At 45.0% G+C, this 23,591-nt stretch overlaps 1 protein-coding gene across 4 annotated transcripts in view; it reads right to left on the reverse strand.

The window, feature by feature from the left end:
* BRPF3 (bromodomain and PHD finger containing 3) overlaps window positions 1–12,574 on the reverse strand; it is a 329,828-nt gene extending 317,254 nt beyond the window's left edge. For 2 of the 4 annotated variants that reach the window (XM_069238755.1, XM_069238753.1), the window contains exons 1-2: window positions 12,085–12,434; window positions 3,581–5,046 (exon numbers count right to left, since the gene is read on the reverse strand). In XM_069238755.1, the coding sequence (XP_069094856.1) occupies window positions 3,581–5,028 (1,448 nt within the window). In that variant the 5' untranslated portion in view covers window positions 5,029–5,046; window positions 12,085–12,434. Of the gene's footprint in view, window positions 1–3,580; window positions 5,047–12,084 lie in introns of all 4 variants that reach the window. The other 2 variants (XM_069238754.1, XM_069238756.1) reach the window with 2 other exon arrangements.
* Between the last annotated feature and the right edge of the window lie 11,017 nt (window positions 12,575–23,591).

Raw genomic sequence — 23,591 nt, forward strand, 5'->3', positions numbered from 1 at the left:
TTTTCTGAATATATATTGCTCCTGAAGCAGCGCTTGATACAGCAAAATGCTTTAGGAGACATGATTAATTATAAAATAAACACAAACTACTAAACTGAGCCTTTTTTAATACAACTGCATTCTTCTTTCATTTTCAAATTACATATGTAGTGTCTCGGAAAAGTGTCCTTTACTTACTCCTTTTAATAGTTATAGAAGTGCTGGATAGTCTTTTTACCTTTCGTCTTGTTTACATTCATATGACAACAAAATCATTTAGTAACCCCGTCACTGCCAGGCCATTTCCCCCCTCGGGTGCCAAGCCTTTTTTTGGCTATTTGGGGCAGTTCGCACTAAGGCCCTCATAACTTTTTGTCCACATAAGCTACCCACGCCAAATGTGCGTCCTTTTATTCTAACATCCTAGGGATTCTAGAGTACCCAGAGTTTGTGGACTCCTCTGGAGGAGACCAAGAAATGAGCCAAAACAATACAGCAAAAATGTCGTTTTTTTGTTTGTTTTTTTTTAAATTGGAAAAAAGGGCTGGAGAAGAAGGCTTCAACAAATGGGGTTGCGGTGTTAAAATCACCATCTTCCCAGCTTTCAGGAACAGACAGACTTGAATCAGAAAACCACATTTTTCAACACACTTTTGGCATTTTACTGGAACATACCCCATTTTTACTATTTTTTGTGCTTTTAGCCTCCTTCCAGTCAGTGACAGAAATGAGTGTGAAACCAATGCTGGATCCCGGACAGCTAAACATTTCTGAAAAGTAGACAAAATTCTGACTTCAGCAAGGGGTCATTTGTGTAGATCCTATAAGGTTTTCCTACAGAATAACAGCTGAAATAAAGAAAATATTGAAATTGTTTTACTCTGCAACATTTTCCTGCGATGGCACATTTTTAAAAGTAATATACTGTTGCGTCTGCTGGACTCTTCTGGTTACGGGGATATATAGGGCTTGTAGGTTCATCAAGTTCCCTAGGTACCCAGAGCCAATAAAGGAGCTGCACCTTGCAATGGGTTTTCATTGTATACCGGGGATACAGCAAATCATTTGGTTAAATATAAAGAGTGAAAAATAGGTATCAAGGAAACCTTTGTATTGCCAAAATAGGCACAAGATAGGGTGTTGAGAAGCAGTGATTATTTGCACATCTCTGAATTCTGGGGACCCCATACTAGCATGTGAATTACAGGGCATTTCTCAAATAGTTATGTTTTTTACCCACTGTCTTATATTTGGAAGGAACAAATGTAGAGAAAGACATGGGGCAATAACACTTGTTCTTCTATTCTGTGTTCCCCCAAGTCTCCCAATAAAAATGGTATCTCACTTGCGTTGGTAGGCTTCATGCCCGCAACAGGAAACGCAACATGGACACAGCACATTTTTTCACTGAAATCGGACGTGTATTTTGGAAAGTGCATAGCTGTGGATTGGGGACTTTACCTCAGCCAGCAACTATGGAAACCAAGCAAACCTATACATTCTTGAAAACTAGACACCGCGAGGAATTCAGAATGACTTATGGGGCTCTGACCAGGTTCTGTTACCCAGAATCCTTTGCAAACCTCAAAATTTGGCACAAAAAAAAAACTTTTTCCTCACATTTCGGTGATAGAAAGTACTGGAATCTGAGAGGAGCCACAAATTTCCTTTCACACATCAGACCCCCAAGTCTCCCGATAAAATTGGTACCTCACTTGTGTGGGTAGGCGTACTGCCCGCGACAGGAAATGCCCTAAAACACAACATGGACACATCATATTTTACCAAACAAAACAGACCTGTTTTTTCCAAAGTTCCTAGCTGTGGATTTTGGCCTCTGCCTCCACCGGCACCTAGGGAAACCCAGCAAACCTATACATTTTTTTAAACTAGACACCTAGGGGAACCCAGGATGGGGTAAGTTGTGGCGCTCTTCCCAGGTTCTGTTGACGAGAATTCTTTGCAAACCTCAAAATTTGGAGGGAAAAAAACACTTTTTCCTCACATTTTGGTGATAGAAAGTTCTGGAATCTGAGAGGAGCCACAAATTTCCTTCCACCGAGCATTCCCCTGGGTGTCCCAATAAAAATAGTACCTCACTTGTGTGGGTAGGCCTAGTGTCCGCAACAGGAAATGCCCCAAAACACTACGTGGACACATCAAAATGATCAAATACAAAACTACCTGTTTTTGTGGAGGCCTGCATTTTTTGGCCTGGGCTTAGCAGCCATCTAGGGAAACCTACCAAACCCAGTCATTTCTGAAAACTAGACATCCGAGGGAGTCCAGGGAGGTGTGACTTGCGTGGATCCCCCGTGTGTTTTCTTACCCAGAATCCTCAGCAAACCTCAAATTTAGCTAAAAAAATCTATTTTTTCCCACATTTCTGTGTGGGATCACTGCACCGGCACACACTTCCTACCAGCCAAAGTTCCCCTCTGTCTCCTGATAAAAATGATACCTCACTTGTATAGGTGGGCCAAATGCCTATGGCAGGGAAGAGCCAAAAAAAGAGGTTGAAATGAGGGGGAACCAAAGCGAGTCCAAAAGGGCAATTTGGGGAAAAACGTTTTTAGGCTGACAAGTGGGGGAGAATTTTTATCTGTATAGATATGACAATGCTGGGTGGTAAGAATAAGAATTCTGTGGATTCCTAGGATGGGGACTAGTGCTTGCACCCAAGGGACGGTCCCAGGATGAAATAGTTACGTCCACGGCACCTCAGCACTGCGTCGCTGGACGTAACCATTACGTCCTTGGCTACCACGGGGTTCAGACAAGTGAGTAAGTGACAGCAAGATTGTAAAAAACAAGTAAAAGTTATATAATATTAGCAGGGCCCCTGGAATTATATGGAAGGTGAGCACCAATTTTTGCGGCAGGGTTGACTAAATTAGGTGGTGACTAAAGGCAAATTATGCAATGTAATGTGGAACATTTTGTGATTGTATTACTTTGTCATTTTAACATGTTAACACTGTCTGGGCAAACGTTTCACCTCATTAGTACCACCTTAAGACCCAAATACAGCAACAAGCAACAGAAAATTGACCGGTCAACCTTTGTGAGGGCCACCCACTGTCACTGACAGTTATTTATAGGGGCGTAGACTTGTTTTTTATCATCATATTTTGACGGAGCGTAAGGAAACAAGAGTTAGAAAAAGGAGCAAAGGGGAGGAAAAGAAACACAGTGACAGAGGGGAAAAAGGGATGAAAGGAACCAGTAAGAATGAAATAAAGATACAAGAAGTGTAGAGTGGTGAAAAAAATATGTTGAATCAAGAAGGTGCAAACCCTGTAATTTGGCAGCACCAGTGGAATAATCTTAAGAGAAATTCTGGGCCCCTGCAAATATCTTTGCTCAAATTCAGTCTGTTTGCTACCTTTAATACTGCCCATACTAATCCACCCCATCGCCAACTTCGACCTCCTTAAGAGCAACCCTCATCTTTTACAAGTTGGGTTACCACAACTTCACAGACTTTACCAGTGCTGAATGCCACTGTTTTGGTTTGAAATGCTTTGTGGCTAGAAAGATACTGTTTTCTTACACCAACATAACACATGCACCATTTATGAGAACTTGAGCAGAATCTCACCTGTACGATGGGATCTGTGCAACGGTGAGCACTGGCAAAGAGGAATGCCCCTCAACTGTTTCACAAACATCCTTCTTCAGTTTTTGTTTTAACTTCACTTTGCCCTTCTTCAGGGATCCTTTTTTGGCACCTTTATCACACTCCACGTCTTCTTCGTCCTTCCTAACCTCATTTTCCTCGTCCTCATCTACCTCTGCTTTTTCTTGTGCAGTTAATTCCGACATTGTCTCTAAAGTGATATGCTCTTCTTCTTCATTAGCCACTTCCTTCTTTATAGTCCCTGGTGGAGAGTGAGCATCGCAGTATGCAGTCTTGCGCACAGTGAATGTTGTACCGTTGATGCCAGTTTCTCTCATAGGCTCAATCTTCATGAAGAGCCCAGCACGCTGGGCACAAGTCACATGGAATGCAGTATAACAATTCACCTTGTGGCACTGGATAGAAGCACCTGTGCCTTTTTGCTTGCAGATATAGCATGTCAATTTCCATCGGGCAGGTGGAATGTTATCAATGCCCTCAACAGGTTCCAGGAATACGGTGTTGGCAAAGCACACCTCAGGGATCCAGATGGCACATACCACATGTGCCCAGTGGCCATCACTAGTCTGTTTAAATGCCCCACCTTTGTTTGGGCATAGGATGCAGTCAACAGGACGGGAAGGGGACTGTAAACAGCACCGGCACAGCCATTGGCCCTCTGGTATGTAGGGCACACCATAGCACTCCTGATGCACAGCCAGATTACAGATATCACAAAAGAGGATGACATTGCTGTTGTGACATTCATCGTCCAGACACACACAGCAGCAAGCATCTTCATCGATTGGAGACTGCTGGTTACCAGTGTTGCGGCTTACCAAAAATGACTCCTTTTCTAGCCTGTCCAAAAGCATTTCAAAGAGATCAGGTGAGACTGTGCTGTAACCTTCATCGTGCCTTTTCTCATTTATCATCTCCAACCAAGCTAAGTCTTCCTCATCCATGTCATACTCCACTTCTGCCTCTACCTCTTCAGTTGGTCTCTCAATATAACGATAATATGCTGACGGAAGTGGAGGGGCTTCAGAGGGACAGGTTGGGTCGATTACACAGAAACTAGGCTGAGGTAACTGAAAGGAGGTCCCAGGAACATGTTTGGAACATGTTTCCTTCTTTTTACCTTTGGAAGGTGTTTTTTTGGACTTGGAAGGGAAAAGGGGCTGCTCGCTGTTTTCCTTATTGCTGTTACATTCTGTGATATCTTGGGCTGTCAACTCATCTTCAGTTATGATCTTCAGAGGATCGTAAATGCTAATACGATGCAACCGTCCATCAATATCAACTTCCACAATCCTCTGTGCCTGGGCGTATGTCAAGGTTTCCCGTGTAGGTGAGCATTTTAGACTGTAAGGGGAGGGCGATCGCCTCCCCTCCGGATTGGGTTTGGACTTTTTCCTGGGTTTCCTCATGGCTCCAAATGCAAGAGCCTGCAAAAAATAGCACACAAATACAGGTTAAACTGGGGAAAAAATAAGTTTATAAAAAGATCAAAGACACGTTGTTTAGAACTAAAGCCCACTATCTTGAATATCAAGCATGGGATAAGGCACATGTTAAACTTTCAAAACATGAAGAAAATTAAAGCAAAAGCATATGCCAATAAGAAAAAGTTACTCTCCTGTAATACCACTTCTCCACTACAGCTACCTTCATTAAGGTTCTACACATTGAATATTTCCACCTGGGTGCCAAACCCTGGAACACTTTGATAGAGACAATCTTTCATTAGAAACAAAAAGTAACAATCCCTTTATTTGTTTTATTGTTCAAGTAATATTTTATCTCAATCTCCAAGAACATCCACTTAAAAAATACAAAAATGTTTTAAAGTTTATAAGCTTATGCAGCAGCTTTGCAACAAAAGCTATACTGGTTTTCCTTTTTTTAAAGACAAAGGATTTAGTACATTGCTTTTATAGCTATACTGACTCACACAGAAAAAAAGTGCACTTTGACTTTAAGGCAGCCAAAGGGTACCACAGTTCTTTAACACTGCATTGTTGGTCTCTCAGTTCATGTTGATTGTCCACTGGAAAATGTAAAACTGAAAGTCTAGGGAACTTTGGCAACTTCCTTTGAGACAAAGTAAAGGAAAATCTGCCTCTGGTTGGAATAAGGTTCACTCAACTTCTTTTCAAAATGTTGCAATAGAAATGTTCTAAAACCAAAACAAGGAAACTTCATCTTCCTGCACTTACAAAATGCAACAGAGTCCTGCCCCAACCAATGGTGTAAGGACTAATTAGTTGACTTATAACAACAAATAAAGACCACCTACTCAATCAGTGAATTATCAAGTGAATCAGGCCTAGTCTAGAAATAATCACAATTCAATAGTACTTCATTTGATGTACTAGTGTCTTTGGCAAAGGTCAAGATTACTTTTGCAATATGACTGAGTTTACAATGCCTTTTAAGGTAGGGGTGAAAAGATAAAAAAATACAAACAATGAGGCATACATTTATGAAAGAAAAGAAAACATGGCTGCAGATGAAGATGCCTTAATTCATATGTGATAACAAACATCATACTCATAATCATTGAGTTTGCATGCTAGTAACTGCACTGACGAATATACAGGCCATCAGAAACAGAACATAACATCAGTACAACCCTAGATCAGAGATGCAACTAAGCCTAATAAAGAGGCAGCCACGCTGAAAAGGCTAACTTTTAAAACAAGATTGTGAAGAATATCCACACCCGAAGAACAAGTTGAGTTTTTTAAAGACTTCTAGCATAGCCACGGCTAAGAAGATTTAGAAAGTGTTTTTAATACATTGTGCTAGTAGGTTCAAATGTCCCAAAAAAAAACACTAGTAACCATTCTTAAGGGATCAAGGAAAAGAAATCAATGTGATTCTAAACTGAATTGATGAAAATCTATGTGGAAATTAAATGTCAAACTTTCTGTACTTTAAAACGTTATGTTCTTGAGGAAGAAAGATAAGGTTGTCGTCTTTAAGAGACTGCATAACTTAGCTCTACATGCAAGTGCAGAAACTACAGCTTGAACATGTACCAGTAGCAAGAACGATTACTTATAGAGAGAAAACTGCTTTGTTGTCCGGAGAGAAGATCTAGACTGCATCACAATTAGTCCCATGGCACTTAGGCAACTGAAAGAGGTATAAAAAAACATTCTTTACACTTATACACTGGGTAGACAAGGGTCACTGATCCAAACAATAATTTACTGTAGCTGGAAAAAGGAATGACACCAGTCACCAATATTGGAATCCATATTCAAGCTAATCAATGTTTCCACATTACTGATTTTCAAGGAGGAACTGTATACCTTACAAGTGTGAGCTACATTTATGTAACACATAACCTGGAAAACATAGCTGAGACTTGTGTGGTGTTTTGCGTCTCAGAAAAAGGGTTGGAGGTAAAATTCAACAGAAGAAAACAATTAACATTTTGGAAGAAACATGCTGCTGGCCGAACAAAAGGAGTGTAATAGGGATATTGAGCATCTTATGGTTACTAGGTAAGACAAGCAGGACATTACTGGGGAAAGTGCCAGCAGTTAACGTGTCTTCTTGATGGTCCTACTTCTGTCTTCATGTAATAAGAAACTGCTATTCTGCTACCAGTACAAATGCTCATGAGTCCCTACGGATCTAAGAAGTTCTACGGAACACTTTTCCACCAAGTGATTACACTATGCCCAGTCTCACCTGTACGCCCAGTAGTGTTGTGAAAAAGTAGGAGCAGAAAAATTAAGCCCCAAAAGTAATTTCTGAAGCCTTCAGAAACGGCAATGCTCTTTTACCTCTTCACAACACCCAGTTTTTACGGGAAAGCTATCAAAAGCAATGATGTTCAAAACCTTGAGCATGTCTCATAGACAGTCAAGGTACCAAACTGGTTAATTCAAAACTGAGAAACTTGAATTTGAAAGAACATAAGTTATGATGGTGCATTAAGGAAGTCTATCCTTGTCTATCAGTGAATTTTTAGTTTTCAGAGTCCACCCCCGATCTAAGCTGAACAAAACTTTTTTTATGGAGAGGGACCTTGTAATGGTAGACTGGAAGACTATTAGGTATCATGTACTGCGTTGAAAACCTTCAGATGTTTGGCAGTTAGAATGAGTACAATCTTTTGTAACTTGTAAGTTTGATGGCCCATGTTTGCATCCCAATAAGTACTATGGACATTGAAGGTAACCTCCAGAGTCTTGCAAAGCTTTTGGTCTATTATCTTTATGACTGGTTGAACGAATAGCTTTCTTGTGGTAATGAGAGACATGTGGCACAATCTACTGTAGCACATTATGGGGGTACACAACACAAGAAGTTATCATACTTGCATATGTGACACTAATGTGCAATCCATGTTCCCATATGATTGCAAATAGTTCATATCCCAAAGCTTCTGCAGCCTCAGAGCAAAAGAGGCTGCAATCTGTTGTTAAGGGCTGCAAACTAATTGGGTTTGCTAGACAGATAGTGTTAGTAACTGTTGAAAAAATGTATAAATACTGTACTGAAAACTTAATTTAGTCATTTGTTAGTGTGATATCAAACATGGTTTCAGGCTTCAGCACCTAAATTAGGTAGCAATGCTCTGGGCCAATCTTCTGGAAAACGTAAGGAAACAACATCTAAAACAAACATATTCTGATGGGATATGTGGCCACGGGAAGGCTATTAGGTATCACTTACTGCTTTCAAAGCCTTCAACAGATGAGGGAATTAGGGCAGCTACAGCCAGTACAATTCTTTAGAACTCTGTTGATCCATGTTTACATCTCAAAAATATACTAGGTGCATGTAAGGTTACCTACAGGGTCTCCCAAAGCTTTTGGTCTATTGTCTTTACGAACGGCTGAACAGTTTTTCTTTTTAATCATATCTTGATTGTGGTACTGAAACAATAACTGTGGCACAATCTAATGTATCAAATTATGATTTACCAGGGCTAGAAAAATCTACTTGACCACTCGCAAAAGCAAGTTTCATTTTATGAAGTCGATCTATTTTTAGATTCTACTCTACCCTTCTGGCGAGTGGACAAAGAACAGGTGTTCTGTTTCAGCCAGAAACTGAATTAGCAATTAAAATGCCTTTAAATCTTATTCTTGTCACATTTGCTCTGTGTTTAGAGGCAAAGGTCAAAAGTCAGTTTGTCTTCTTGCATCACAAATACTTTTACTTGTGACTGCAGAGTTCCAGGATTTTGTAAGGTGAACTTTCTGACCTATATGAAATGAAAGGCTTTTGGTATCAGGTTTTTCCTAACACACATTTAGATAACTAACAAACATTTCAAAATATATTTCATTTCAGTAGCTGTGAAAGACCATTTTTTGTACTTCTGTGTGATGAAAAAAGTATTTTAATGGGATGAAAAAAAGTCAGAACACTTTACTTGGTGATGTGCAAATGATAAATAAAGCCGACGACATCATCGCCCCGCACCTCCAGACCGTCATCAACTCTTCTTTTTCTTCTGCTACCTTCCCCGAATGCTGGAAGCACGCTGAAGTCAACGCCCTACTAAAGAAACCTACGGCTGACCCAAGCGACCTGAAAAACTTCCGCCCCATCTCTCTTCTACCTTTCCCAGCCAAGGTAATAGAAAAGACCGTCAACAAACAGCTGACCACCTTCCTCGAAGACAACAACCTGCTCGACCCTTCACAAACCGGATTCCGAACCAACCACAGCACGGAAACCGCCCTCATCTCAGTCACAGACGACATCAGAACCCTGATGGACAACGGTGAAACAGTCGCCCTCATTCTCCTCGACCTCTCGGCTGCCTTTGACACCGTCTGTCACCGCACCCTAATCACCCGCCTACGCTCCACCGGGATCCAAGGCCAGGCCCTGGACTGGATCGCCTCCTTCCTCGCTAACCGCTCCCAAAGAGTTTACCTCCCTCCGTTTCGCTCAGAACCCACCAAGATCATCTGCGGCGTACCTCAAGGCTCATCGCTCAGCCCGACACTCTTCAATGTCTACATGAGCCCCCTCGCCGACATCGTACGCAAGCACGACATCATCATCACCTCCTACGCCGACGACACCCAACTTGTACTCTCCCTCACCAAGGACCCCGCCAGCGCCAAGACCAACCTACAAGAGGGTATGAAGGACGTCGCAGATTGGATGAGGCTCAGCCGCCTAAAGCTGAACTCTGAAAAAACGGAAGTCCTCATCCTCGGCAACACCCCGTCCGCCTGGGACGACTCCTGGTGGCCCACGGCCCTCGGCACCGCACCGACCCCCGCAGGCCACGCCCGCAACCTCGGCTTCATCTTGGACCCTCTTCTCACCATGACCAAGCAAGTCAACGCCATGTCCTCCGCCTGCTTCCTCACTCTCCGCATGCTCCGCAAGATCTTCCGCTGGATCCCCGCCGACACCAGAAAAACCGTGACCCACGCCCTTGTCACGAGTCGCCTGGACTACGGCAACACCCTCTACGCCGGGACCACCGCCAAACTCCAAAACCGCCTGCAACGCATCCAAAACGCCTCGGCCCGCCTCATCCTCGACGTACCCCGCAACAGCCACATCTCCGCACACCTGAGACACCTGCATTGGCTCCCAGTCAGCAAAAGGATCACCTTCCGTCTTCTCACCCACGCACACAAAGCCCTCCACAACAAGGGACCGGAATACCTCAACAGACGCCTCAGCTTCTACGTCCCCACCCGCCCCCTCCGCTCCGCTGGCCTCGCACTTGCTGCCGTCCCTCGCACCCGCCGCTCCACGGCGGGTGGGAGATCTTTCTCCTTCCTGGCGGCCAAGACCTGGAACTCCCTCCCCACCAGCCTCAGGACCACCCAGGACCACTCCGCTTTCCGGAGACTCCTAAAGACTTGGCTGTTCGAGCAGCGATAACCCCCCCTTTCCCCCCTAGCGCCTTGAGACCCGCACGGGTGAGTAGCGCGCTTTATAAATGTTAATGATTTGATTTGATTTGATTTGATAAATGTTTTCTGAAACCCAATTTTCAGATTATTGTTAATACACTATATAGTTTTATCAGTAAAGCTGCAAGTTAGGGGGAAGGCTTTTGGACATTTTTTAGAAATGTATTGTCTCCTTTAGTAATATATTTATTGAAAGTGAGTGTTTAAACATAAACTGAGAAACACTCATGCCCTGATGGAAAAGCCATTAGTAAACTAAGAGGCAAGTCATGCATGGATCATGTGTACCCTATATGTGGACTAAATTAATTATACATGGAGCAAACGTTTAGTGTATTTAATCAAACAAAAGAGAATTTTTGTTTAAAGCAGAAATGATGAACTCACATATTTAAAGGTACACTCATATGTGAGAATGAAGAAAAAGGTGAATGTAAAATACCATATTTGACTAGGATCACACAATTTGAGACCCGTTTCCGGGTCAAGTACATTACAATTAGGTCGAGTAGATTTTTCAAGCTACTTGACCTGCAGGTACAGTAACAATTTTATGATTATTCAAGGCCTGCTTACAAAACACAATAGGTTATCATAATAGCATATGTGCTAATAAAAGACACCATTGTTCAAGCTATGTTTCCATGTGAATACAAAAATTGGCCTCACAGAGATGTCATAATCTGTTGTTCAGGGCCACAAACTAGTTGTGTTTGCTGGATAACCAGCATCAATAATTGTTTTAGATACAATTATAAATTGAATTGTTTATTCTTTTGTTATTGGGAAAACAAATAAGGGTTCAGGCTAGGCACCTCTAAATTGGGCGCCTATACTCTGCTCTGAGCCAATTTTCAGAAAACAACTACTAAACCATACACATCCTGATAGTTTATTTGGCCAAGGATATGCTGTAAGCTCCTGTAAAATCAACTTAAACTCCCATAGTTAGGAACCTGAAGGCTTCTACTTATTGGATGTACATGAACTACAGAAAATGTTGATAATGCCAAGAGTAATAGTGAAGTAAATACAGCCAATGGGAAAGGCCAATATTTAGATTGTGCTCCAAAGTGTAAAGCTCGCACCAAATAAGGCAGACTTGTGTTTTAAAAACTCTCTTAAAATCCCTTACTCTCCCAGGCTAAACCTCTGTGTTGTGATCCACCAATACACGTAGCCAACCTATCTCTTCCATAACTAAATTATATCGAAAGAACGTTCCAGAGAACCACTGCCTCTTTAAACCAGACTCCGCCTTTACTCTAAGTAGACATGAACAACATCCAACCAATTAGCTTTGTGGTCTTAAGGAATTCCGCCCACTGTCTGTGATGCACAGGCATGACAGACATTTACAACACTCTGCCCCCTCTGGGTGACAGGCGGCCAAAAAAGCCTATTGCAGCTAGGAAGAAGGTTCTCACTGCCGCTTTACAGTCCACCAATCAGCATTCAGAACCAGGGAGACAGGGAGGGGCTATTTATTTCAGAAAAGAAACCAAGATGGCGACAGATTTGAATCCTGATAATAAATGCCTGTGCTGTTGGTACGCATAGTCTGAAACTCACCTGGGGCTTGCAACCCGGGGTCGCGCTTTCTCCTCCAGGCCCCGGTGGCGCATCGCATTCTTCTCCATCCGCCACCACCCCAAGATCCCGGCGCCCCGCCAGTGTTAATCCGGCTTCTTCTGCGGATAATGATGCTTACACTGTCATTTCCTACCCAGGGCAGGAGGAAGCTGCTGGGGTGCTCCAGGGCAGACAATAAGTGGTGTTGGTAAAATGTGTGAACTGAATTGGTGGGGGGGCAGCTGCCGTCGTCGCGCTACGCAGCCTCACGGGGGCGATACGGGCACCAAGACCGTCAAGGCCGAACGAGAGAAGCAATACTGTAGGGCAAGGCGCGCGCGAGATGCACTAAAGCGCGCGCCAGACGGGGGAGGGGGTCTCTAGCAACCGGACTCAGTGCACTGCCCAGAGGCGGGACCGGCGCGCGCTTGCAGGGAAGCCGGAGCCTTCTTTTTCTCTCTTCCGTGCCAGAGAAAACGGGGAAGGAGGGGCATACCGACACCGGTTACAGGATATCAGATGGCTGCGGTTTGCGACCCGAAAACCCCCACCCGCCTTCCCCTGGTGCAGGTGTCGCAGAGAATTCCAACCCTTCCCTGCAAGGTTAAATAAAACGCACAAACGCTCGCATTCTTGTCCCGGAAAAATTCAATTTTTCGTTAAATCTGCCCGCTCTGGTGATACAGAACACAATAATAGCCTTCATATAATACGAGGCTCGCCAACAGTGCTTCCTTTAGCCACGTAGCACAGAAAATAGATCAAGTCCCCATAATTTTTCCGCTGCCTTGTAGCTGATAAGAAAAATATCATGCCCTTGTAATAAAAACAGTCAGAAAAATAACCAAGCCCGCTTTAATTGACTAGGAGATACTGCGCCTCACGTACAAAAGACACGGACATTGCTCCGAAACCCTCAATATGTTATAGGCCACATCGAGGCCCTCTTTTTTCTGTCTCGCAGAAGTGTCTCTCCTCCTGCTGCCATCGTTCCCAGTTACAAAAAATATCACGTCACCTGGCAGTCAGAATCCCAGAAAAAGTGCCAAGGAAAATACCAATTCGCTTAAATTGTCGCAAGAAGACCAACCCGATGAATCATCTATTCCACTCCTGCAGATAACAGAATTACGTTTCAAGTGTTGAATTACTCAACGCATCTGTTTCAAGTATTACAAAAACAAGACCAGTCAAGTATAGAAACTGCCAAGAGCCATTCGGAATTTACTAAGCTTACAGTGTCAAGTGAAGCAAAAATATACATTTCTCAAGCTAGTGTCAGAAACGCAAGGTTTGTGGTAAAGAGAGGTCACAACTACTGGTGGCCTTGTTTGCTAAACTTCCAACCACATTCTTCGTGTGAAGAGAAAATGCCAGTTTCTGGTCAAAAGGACCCCTACCTGCTTGTTGTAGCACCAATGTGTTCGGGTAATATAAAACACAAGTGTGCTGTAAGTCGTTAAAGTAAATGGCAAACCCACTAATCAAAGTTCAACCAGTGTCAAGACTAGTGGACCTGGTGAAGTGTACAAAATTGTCTGAAGCCATGGATGCCGGTCTAATTAGACAAGCTTGTATTTCAAATCAATGTATTGTAAATAGAGTAATAAAGCAAATAAATCCACAAAGCATAATCTTATGTTACGTTTACGTTTTGATTTATAGCTATACCAGCCTATCAATAATTTGACTAATGCATCATTTCTATGGCAATTTCCTACCTCTTACCGAGGTCCTTAAGGGCTTTGCAGACCCAGGGGCCAACGATTCTGAGGTGCACGGACAAGGCAATGTGTAGTGTTCAGGAAAACTGAAGAAGAGCCGGTCTGGTACCACCGCTTTTATTAAAAACTTAAAATAAGCGGTGTCATGACCAAAAACCCATCTGGATCGCCATTAACTGTTAGCAGTCCAGACAGAACATTCTAAACCCCTGTGTTCCAAGTGGATAATACCAACAGGTGAGATAGAAGACAGGAGAGATAAAAATATATCACATTTCCCTCCCATGAACAATGGCCCTAAAGGAAATAAATCAATTTCTCTTTTGTGCGTCACAATTCTACTGCAGCCTCTTTTAGGCAAATCAAAACACATCCACATTAACACACATCATAAATAATACACAGCAATTATGAAATCAATCTGTCTCACTATAGTTAAAAAAATTATTTTATAGTTAAAAATATACATTCTTGTATATGTTAAAACACACCTATTGATTCAAATCATCTATGACATTTATATAGTGTTTTACTGAAACTGTGCAAACTATTGTTTTTTAATTCGTGTATTTGGTGTAAAAAGGGAAACGATTTTTGTATTTAAACCCTATACAAATGTAATGGGCCATTTTTAATTATTGGTTGTGTTTTTAACATATACAAGAGGTTTATATTTTTTAACTATATAATAATTTTTTGAACTATTGTGAGTCAGATTGATTCACAATTGTATATTGTTTATGATGTGCATTTATGTGGATATGTTTTGATTTGCCTAAAAGGTTGAAGTAGAAAAGTGAAGCACAAAAGGGGACGTTATTTGTATTTGTGGTTGGCAACTACCTTGTCCCTTTTGGCTACTAAGGAAGACTCTTCTTTTTTTTTTTTTTTTTTGAGAAAAGGAAATATAATATTTATGCTTCAAGAATCCTCTAAGTTGGAATTGTTGTTCTTGCGGAGTTGTTTACTCATTAATTGATGGAGCCTTCCCCCACTGAGTCATCCTCCACCCCAGGATCTACATAGGGCCAATGAGAGCCTGTATGGTGGCATTCTGAACTCCTCTGTTCAAGACATTCTCTTGGGTAACTTTCCCACACCCAGAATTATATAAGCTATTCAGGACTTTTTATTCATGGCCCAAAGAAAACATTTTGTCCTCTGCACCACTCACGCTGACTATGTCTCCCTTAGCAACTCTCTTGACATTCCAACACCTTTTTATTTTTGTTGACAATACTACTCTTGATAATCTTCCCAACTTTCTAGGTACTCGAAAACCTGGAACTCCTTTCTGCACAGATCTCAGGAGGTGTATCCTATCAACACTTCCCACTCAAGTGCTGATGTGTGCAACATCATAACACTCCCTACTCTTGTCCTGACAGAAATCAACCTTCATCCACCTTTTCCAGAGGGTGGAGCTCTTACCAGAATTTCAATGTGGGATTTTACACTTGAGCCACCGAGGGCATACGTCAGACGTAAGAAGCCTCCCCTTTAGCAAAATGAAAAATGCTGGTACCCGTGACTTAGTTTGGATGCTCATAACCTCTCCCACATGGTCAGTAGTAAGGGAATCTGACCTTGACATGTCAGGTTTATACTGATTCTAGGGAAACAGTTAACCCGATCCACTTACCCGTTACATCGCTGGTCTTATGTGTTTTGCACCATGCAAATGGAGGACCTCCGAGATAACAGATGAAGTGAGTTGCAGATCATTGTAATGATTTTGAGGAATCCTTCCATGCTAAAGACCTACATGAAGCACTTCCGTAGTAGTGGCTCTCTCGACAAATGTAATTTCTGGCCACTTGGAATGATGTAGCAAATTGCTTGTGTGAAGGGAGTTTCTCAAAGCATCCAGCTATATAAAATCCTAAATTCTACTAGACAAAGGGGGGCTGTAAATGTTCATTACTCTTGTCATATATCCTATCAACCTCACATTTCTGGCAAAGCGATCAGCTTCCACATCCATTTCTGGTCACCAGAAGTGTGTCCTAAGTAAGCCTTTCAAAGCTGACATGCTCATATGTCCTTTGTGGCAACCACTGAGAATGGTATTGCAAATTCCCTGAAGGGAAACACACAAGTCCTTGTGAAACGCAAACTTGTCAACAATACTGAAAAATAGTCTAAGTGGTAGGACAGAGATTTGACAGAAAGCCACCCTTCGCAAATATACTTCTTTGACTGAACTCAATACCTCTTCCTTTGCATCCTCAAAGAATCACATCTTACCTGACTTACCATTCTGTAGGGTACAAACATTACTCATCTGCAATCACGTCGACATCTGCCCATTCCAAATCGCTCATCCTTTTATCTTGACGTGGCAAGCATGACAAACAATCTTTTGGTTGATTATTTTTTTCTGCAACCCAAACATCAAAACAATATTCCTGTAATTTAGAACATAGTTGGACTGACCAAGCAGTCAATGTCAACCCCTTCCTGGAGACAAAATGTGGACCAAAGGCTTATGATCAGTCTGCAACAAACATATGTTACCCCAAATGAAATGACTGGAAGGATTAATAGTACAAACACGCTCAGAGCCCAAACCTATGACTGTATCTCCTCTGTCTTATTCAGGGTTCTCAAAGTGTAGGCTACCACTCTCTTCATCCCCGGCCTTTTGTGACAAGACAGCTTCCAGTCCAAAGTAAGTATTGTTCAGAAATAATTCATTCTTTTTCAAAAGTAAAGGGTTTCAAGTTTGACACCGTGTGATTTTGCTTCTCTATGTCCCCATATGCTCTCTGCTGTTCTTTCTTTTTCTTACATACAGTCTTCCCCTTTCCACAAAAGTTTTCTCCTCAAAGGTTTTATTTGAGTTCTAAGGGTTTTTCTTTTTAATAAAAATAGAGTATTACTCACTTAGGCTAGTGAATGATATTAACTTATCCTTCTCGGGCAGATGTGTTTTGTTGATGAGTTTGAGCAAGTATTCTTTGGACACAATCCAGTGAGCCCAATTGGAGTATCCTCACAATCCATCTTGTCCTTGGCAGTAAGTGGTCTAGATTCCTCCATCAACTCGATGTGGTCGTACGCTTATCTAATTCAAGGGTACAGACTACAGTAACGCCATCAACAAGTGTCAGAATTTCATATATTTTAAACACTGTACATTTATCTATGATGCTAGAAACATACAACTCTCAAGTCGATGCAGAATGGTAAGCTGCCATTCCGTTTATGCAAGACAATATACAAAATTCTGTCAAATTAATCAGTCTCCTATATGAGTCCATTTTATTGGAGTGCCTCTAGCAAGGCTTGGAGATCATTGTAGACAGAAAGGGGCACTCTTCTCAACCTCTGCTTTACAGGGTATGTATCTTTTTGGAGTTAAATACTTTTGAGAACGACTCAGTGATCTAAATCTGGGGATCTCGTTCTGTGATTGCAAAACAGGTCCTGGAGCACAGGGATTAAGGGTTACTTTGAAAAGTCTTTGATCCTTCAAACAGAGGACACATCCTCCCTTTTGTGCTACATATATTTTGATCCAAGCCAAACTTAACCTCAATTCAACATTATTTGGAAAGTAACTTAAAAAAATAAATTCTCCATCAACCGTATTCACGTCATTTTCTAAAAGAGAGCTAACTTAGTGTGCCAACATCGAGTTGAACCACTCATGACCAGTATTGCAACTAAAGACCATGAGTTAGGCAGGATATTTATTTCCTCACCTATTTCATGTAAGGCATTCATTGGTGGTTTGTTCAGACCATCTTTTTTTAAGCTCTGTATCACAAGCACCATATTGCCACCTTCCATTTTACGTTCATTGTTGGAATTTGGCAAAGGATCTTTCCACAGAGATCTAGAGATCTTTAGATTTCAAGTTCTGTTCATTTTCTCGACTTGCTCTAGCAAAATGTCCCATTGTTCCTCAGTTATTGTTTTCTCTTTTGATGGTTAGACTTTCTTTGTATGATGCAATGTAATTGTCATCACCACTGCACAAACATGCTATTATCACTTCTTTTGTTCCTTGCAGGCTTATTTCTAAATTGTTTGTCACTGACTACAAAGTTCACAGTCAGTCTTTCTTGCTTTTCTTTAGTGACTGCCTTCAGCCAGTACACTGAATGCTCAGTGTTACACTGGTTTTGCACTTTGCATACCAGTCTGAGTCTACATAGGCCCGAGATCCTCATTGCCAAAACAGGTATAGCAATCAGGAATATGAGGAAGAGCCTGTAAGGTAGCACTACTTTTTCCCCCAACTTAAGTGTTAACATGACCAAAGCTTCTTCTGGACTGAATAAGACTCTCCCGATTGTCACCCTTCTGTCCCACTCTGTCACCTTGTCCACCTTGAAATGCCATTACTCCCCTTCCTAAACTGCATTGGACGATGCACCTGTGATACCAAGAGAGTGGACATTACTTCTCCATCACCCCAGCCTATTGCACACCTCCCTCTACTTTTGAGCACTTAAATAAACACCCCTGGAACAAATAAAAATCTGGAGTCTGTCAAATGATTCAAATATGTATTAGTACAACATCATCAAAGCATTGTAAATCATGTGTACAGTTAGATTTACATTGGGAGGACCTTTAGTGGGCAACAGTAAACATACCAGGAGCCAGAGTGGGCCACAGATCTGAAAATAGAGATGCCAAAGGGTACAGTAAGTGGCCATAGACATTGGGAAATCAGGCTGCCATGTCCAATGTCCAACAGAAAACCGAAAAGTAAAGTGAAGTGACAGTGTCTTACCTGTGTGTCACTGGAAGTACTGCTGTATTATATTACTTCTGTTGTCCACATCTTCTTCCTCAGCCTCCTCTTCCTCACTGTCCACAGGCTCCACCGCTGCCACAAGACCACCCCCAGGCTCATCCTCCTGCAGAAAAGGCACCTGGTGTCTCAAGGCCAGGTTGTGCAACGATGATCTGGCACACCTTCTTAGGTGAGTAGAACAGGGCTCCACCTGTCAGATGGAGGCACCAGAACCTGGCATTCAGGAGGCCAAAGGTTCTTTCAATTATCCTCCTTGTTCACCCATGTGCCTCATTCTAATGTTCCTCTGCCCTTGTCCTGGCATTCCTCACTGGGGTCAGTAGCCATGAGAGGTTGGGGTAACCAGCGTCTCCTACAAATATCGAGGGATACCTGTTAGACACACACTAACCCTTAGGGACAACCCCATACCCAGACACCAACTTATACTGGGTGGGGACCTTGGGCTCGCTTATTAGCCACACCCGGTGCCTCTGGAGTTGGCCCATCACATATGGGATGCTGCTATTCCTCAGGATAAATGAGTCATGCACAGAGCAAGGATACTTGGCATTCACATGGGAGATGTACTGGTCCGCCAAACACACCATCTGCACATTCATAGAGTGATAGCTTTTTCTGTTCCTGAACACTTGTTCATTTCTCCGGGGGGGTGACAAATGCCACATGTGTACCATCAATGGCACCAATGATGTTAGGGATATGTCCCAGGGCATAAAAGTCAGCTTTCACTATGGGCAAATCCTCCACATGGGGGAATACAATGTAGCTGCGCATGTGTTTCAGCAGGGCTGAAAACACCCTGGTCAACACGTTGGAGAACCTTGGCTGAGACATCCCTGAAGCCATGGCCATTGTTGTTTGGAAGGAACCACTTTGCCAGGAAATGGAACACTGACAGGACCAGCACTAGAGGTGGGGATACCTGTGGGCTGGCGGATAGCTGACGTCAGGTCTGGCTCCAATTGGCACACAGTTCTTGGATTGTGGCCCGATCAAGTCTGTATGTTATGATAACGTGTCTGTCTTCCATTGTCGCAAGGTCCACCAGGGGTCTCTACACTGGAGGATGTCACCATCTCATATTCATCCTCAGCGGTTGAAGCCTATGGAGGAAAACGGTGAGCAGTGGGTCATATTCAGACATCAATTGCATTAATGATGCATCTTTTCCTTAACAGAACCAGAATGTGAATCCGAGAGTCAGTTGCTGTGCCAATGTCTGCTGTGATGCAGTTAGGTGCCATGCCCTGTTCCCCCTTGAAATGGCGGCTGCCTGACCTCTGAGGAGGGACAAGTGGAAATGAGGTAATTCTGCTGGCGTTGTGCGCCGTTGCAGTAGGCGGTCGATGACCGCTGCGCTACTTCGCATTGGTTATCATTGGGCCCCAGGAGCCAATGGCGATGTATGCTGGCGGTGAGGGTACCCATCGCTGCGGACGTGACCGCCATTTTCTATCTATTCACTCACTTGCTACCTGACCTTTAACAGGAGAGGACCTACACTGCAAGTGCTGCTGTGACCTATGCCTGGAAGCGGCAATGGCTCACGTGTCTGGGGAAAGGGCCTCTGCCTTCACTGCAGAGGAGTTGGAGAAACTGGTGGATGGGGTCCTACCCTAGTACACGTTACTCTACGGTCCTCCAGACAAACAGGTGAGTACACTGTGAGCATGATGCGTTGGCCATAAATGTATGGATTGCTGTGTGTGTAAGCCACATGTAGGGGGGGGGGCTGAGGTGCCCTGGCCAGAGTGCTACATGTATGGTGGTCAATGTATGTGCATCAGGGGATGGGAGAGATCTGGTGGGCCATGAGTGTGACGGTCCGAACAGTTAACTAATTCCCTTTTCTGCTGTCCTTTCCATGCAGGTCAGCGCCCACTAGAAGAAGGGTATTTGGCGTGCCATCGCCAAGGAGGTGCAGACCTTGGGGGTCTTTGACAGGCAGAGCACCCACTGCCGCAAACAGTGGGAGGACCTGCGCCGCTGGGCAAGGAAGATGGCGGAGGCCCAGCTGGGGCTGGTCTCCCAACGAGAAAGCGGTGCCTGTCATACCCTGACCCCCCTGATGTTCCGCATCCTGGCGGTGGCCTATCCGGAGTTGGATGGGCGCTTGAAGGCATTACAGCAGCCACAATGGGATGAGGACAGAATCATGACTGTGTGCACGTTAAGGTTTATCTGGGTGGGGGATGTGGGCTGTGGGGTGCCCCTAGGCCAGGGTGAACTGGCAGGGCAGGTCCCTTGTTGGGAAGGCTCTGGTGGACTCCTACCCCAATAGTGTTAGTGGGCATCTACAATGGGCAGGGTCCTGTGGGTTTCAGGTGTGCAGCTAATGGCATTAGGCATTGTACCCCATGGGCTGGTGACTAGCTTAGTAACTGGTAGTGCATGGCCTAGTGCATAGGGCTGCTCCCTGTGTGTTGTGTACGACAACAGTTGTGGTGTTGCTGGCATTGACCAAGTGTATCCTCTGTCTCTCCCCCCCTTTTTGTTTTGTCACCCTGTCCTTGTTTGCATTAGCATCATCTGGTGGAGGAGCGGAGGCACCGGCGACAGAGGGAGCTGCATCCAACATGGGTCTGGAGGCCGAATCCACCGACGGTGAGGGCACCAGTGGGACGGAGGGCGAGGGGACTGCCACAACGGGGACAGAAGGGGAGATCACAGACAGCGACTCCTCCTCTAATGGAAGCTCCCTGGCGGTAGCGGACACCTCCGTGCCCACCCCAACAAAAGGTACAGCCGCCACCCCCTCTACCAGCACCGCCCTCTCAGCAGCCCCTCAGCGTGTTTCCCGTGCCCGCTCACCCAGGAGGGTGGGCATATCCTTTGCCCCAGGCACCTCAGGCCCTGCCCCAGTCAGCCCTGCTGCCCTCAGTGAGGAGGCTGTTGACCTCCTGAGATCCCTCACTGTTGGGCAGTCAACCATTCTGAATGCCATCCAAGGTGTCGAGAGGCATTTGCAACAAACAAATGCATACCTGGAGGGCATTCACTCTGGCGTGGCAGCCCAACAGAGAGCATTTCAGGCTCTGGCCTCAGCACTGATGGCAGCCATTGTCCTTGTCTCCAGCCTCCCCCCTCCAACTTCCTCTACCCAGTCCCAATCCCCTCAACCCCTGCCTATCGCAAGCACACCTATAGACCAGCATTCACTCAAATCAACACACAAAAGTGGCTCAAGCAAACACAAGCACCACACTTCATCTCACAGACACTCACACAAGCACCATCCCCATGCAGACACACCAACATCTACTGCCTCCACAGTGTCCCCCGCCTCCTCGTCTTTCACCTCCCTCCCAGTAGCTTCTCCACTCACACCTGCATGCACTACATCCTCATCCACTACCTCCATCACCAGCACGCCCATCACAACACACCCCTTACTGGCAGTCACCACCCCCACATCCACGCACACGTCCCCTGTGTCCTCTCCCACTGTGTCTGTGACCCCTCCTCCCAAAGTACACAAACGCAAGCACCCACCCACCCAACAGCCATCCACATCACAACAGCATCCAGCCCATGCACCTGCACCCAAACTTAGCAGACAGACACCTCCTACAACCACTCCCTCTTCCTCCACTCCCAAACCCTCACCCTCTTCCCGCCCCAGTGTCCCTAAGAAGCTTTTCCTAGCAAACCTTGACCTCTTCCCTACCCCATCCTTCCCCTCGGACCAGGGTGGCCAGAACGCAGCCCAGCACCTCAGCCACCAAATCGCCGTCCGCTGTGGTTCCTGCAGCTATCAGAGGCTCAAAGGGGTCACCCGTCAACCCAGCCAGTGTGCCACCAACCCCTGCCAAGGCCAAAACCATTCTGCCACCTGGCAAGGTGAAGAGGGGGACAGCATCCAGCAAGGGGAAGGAGCCACAACCACCTAGCAAGGCCACCTCAAAGACTCCAGCTGCTAGACCCAAGGTCACAACACCTTCTGACAAGGTGAGGAAGGGGCACAAAACACCAGGCAAGGCACTTCACCGTCCGAGGCTGCAGGTGAAGGCCTGGTGGCTACCAGCACAACCGCCAGCACCGCCACCTTCACCGCCAGCAGCCCCGCCGCAAGCACCACCACCTGCACCGCCGCAAGCACCACTCCTGTCAGCAGCAGCAGCCCGCGTGAGCAGCCGTCCGAGGCTGCAGGAGAAGGGCTGGGAGCCTCCCTCCACCACTGGCAGCACTGGCACCTGCACCTGCATCACGGCCAGCACCACCAACGGTACCGCCTCAGGCACTGCCACCTGCACCGCTGACAGTAGCACCACTACCAGCAGCAGCAGCCCCAGTGGGCAGCAGTCCGAGGCTGGAGGAGAAGGGCTGGAGCCTCCCTCCACCACTGGCAGCACCAGCACTGCCACCAGTTTGCAGCCCTAGCTGCCGCCGGATGGAGTCTTGCCCTTCCTCCATGGACTATCATGCAACCTGGTCCCTGCAAATCTCGTGCCTCAGACACCCAGGTGAGGGACTGTGAACTGCCACAACCCAAGTGTTGCATCACAGGGCACAAAGCCCCCTCCAGAACCAGTGTATTAAGGCATCCACTTACCCTATCCTTGGCAGGATGAAGCAGACTAGGCACAAAGCCCGCTTCAGAGCCAGTGGAGATATGCATCCACTCACCCTATCCTTGGCTGGATGAAGCACACTGGGCACAAAGCCCCTTCCAGAACCAGTGGATTAAGGCATCCACTCACCCCATCCTTGGCAGGATGAAGCACACTGGGCACAAAGCCCCTTCCAGAACCAGTGGAAGAAGCCACCCACTAGAGAGACTGTGGCTTTGCACTCCCCAGGACCAAGCAGTGGGCAAACCACCCACTAGAGAGACTGTGGCTTTGCACTCCCCAGGACCAAGCAGTGTGCAAACCACCCACTAGAGAAACTGTGGCTTTGAACTCCCCAGGACCAAGCAGTGGGCAAACCACCCACTTGAGATATTGTGGCCTTGCACTCCCCAGGAGCAGTGGCGTATTCCATCTTCTGGCTGAAGTGCCCTCCCCCTT

Source organism: Pleurodeles waltl, chromosome 6 (assembly GCF_031143425.1).
Source record: "Pleurodeles waltl isolate 20211129_DDA chromosome 6, aPleWal1.hap1.20221129, whole genome shotgun sequence".
Taxonomy (NCBI): domain Eukaryota; kingdom Metazoa; phylum Chordata; class Amphibia; order Caudata; family Salamandridae; genus Pleurodeles; species Pleurodeles waltl.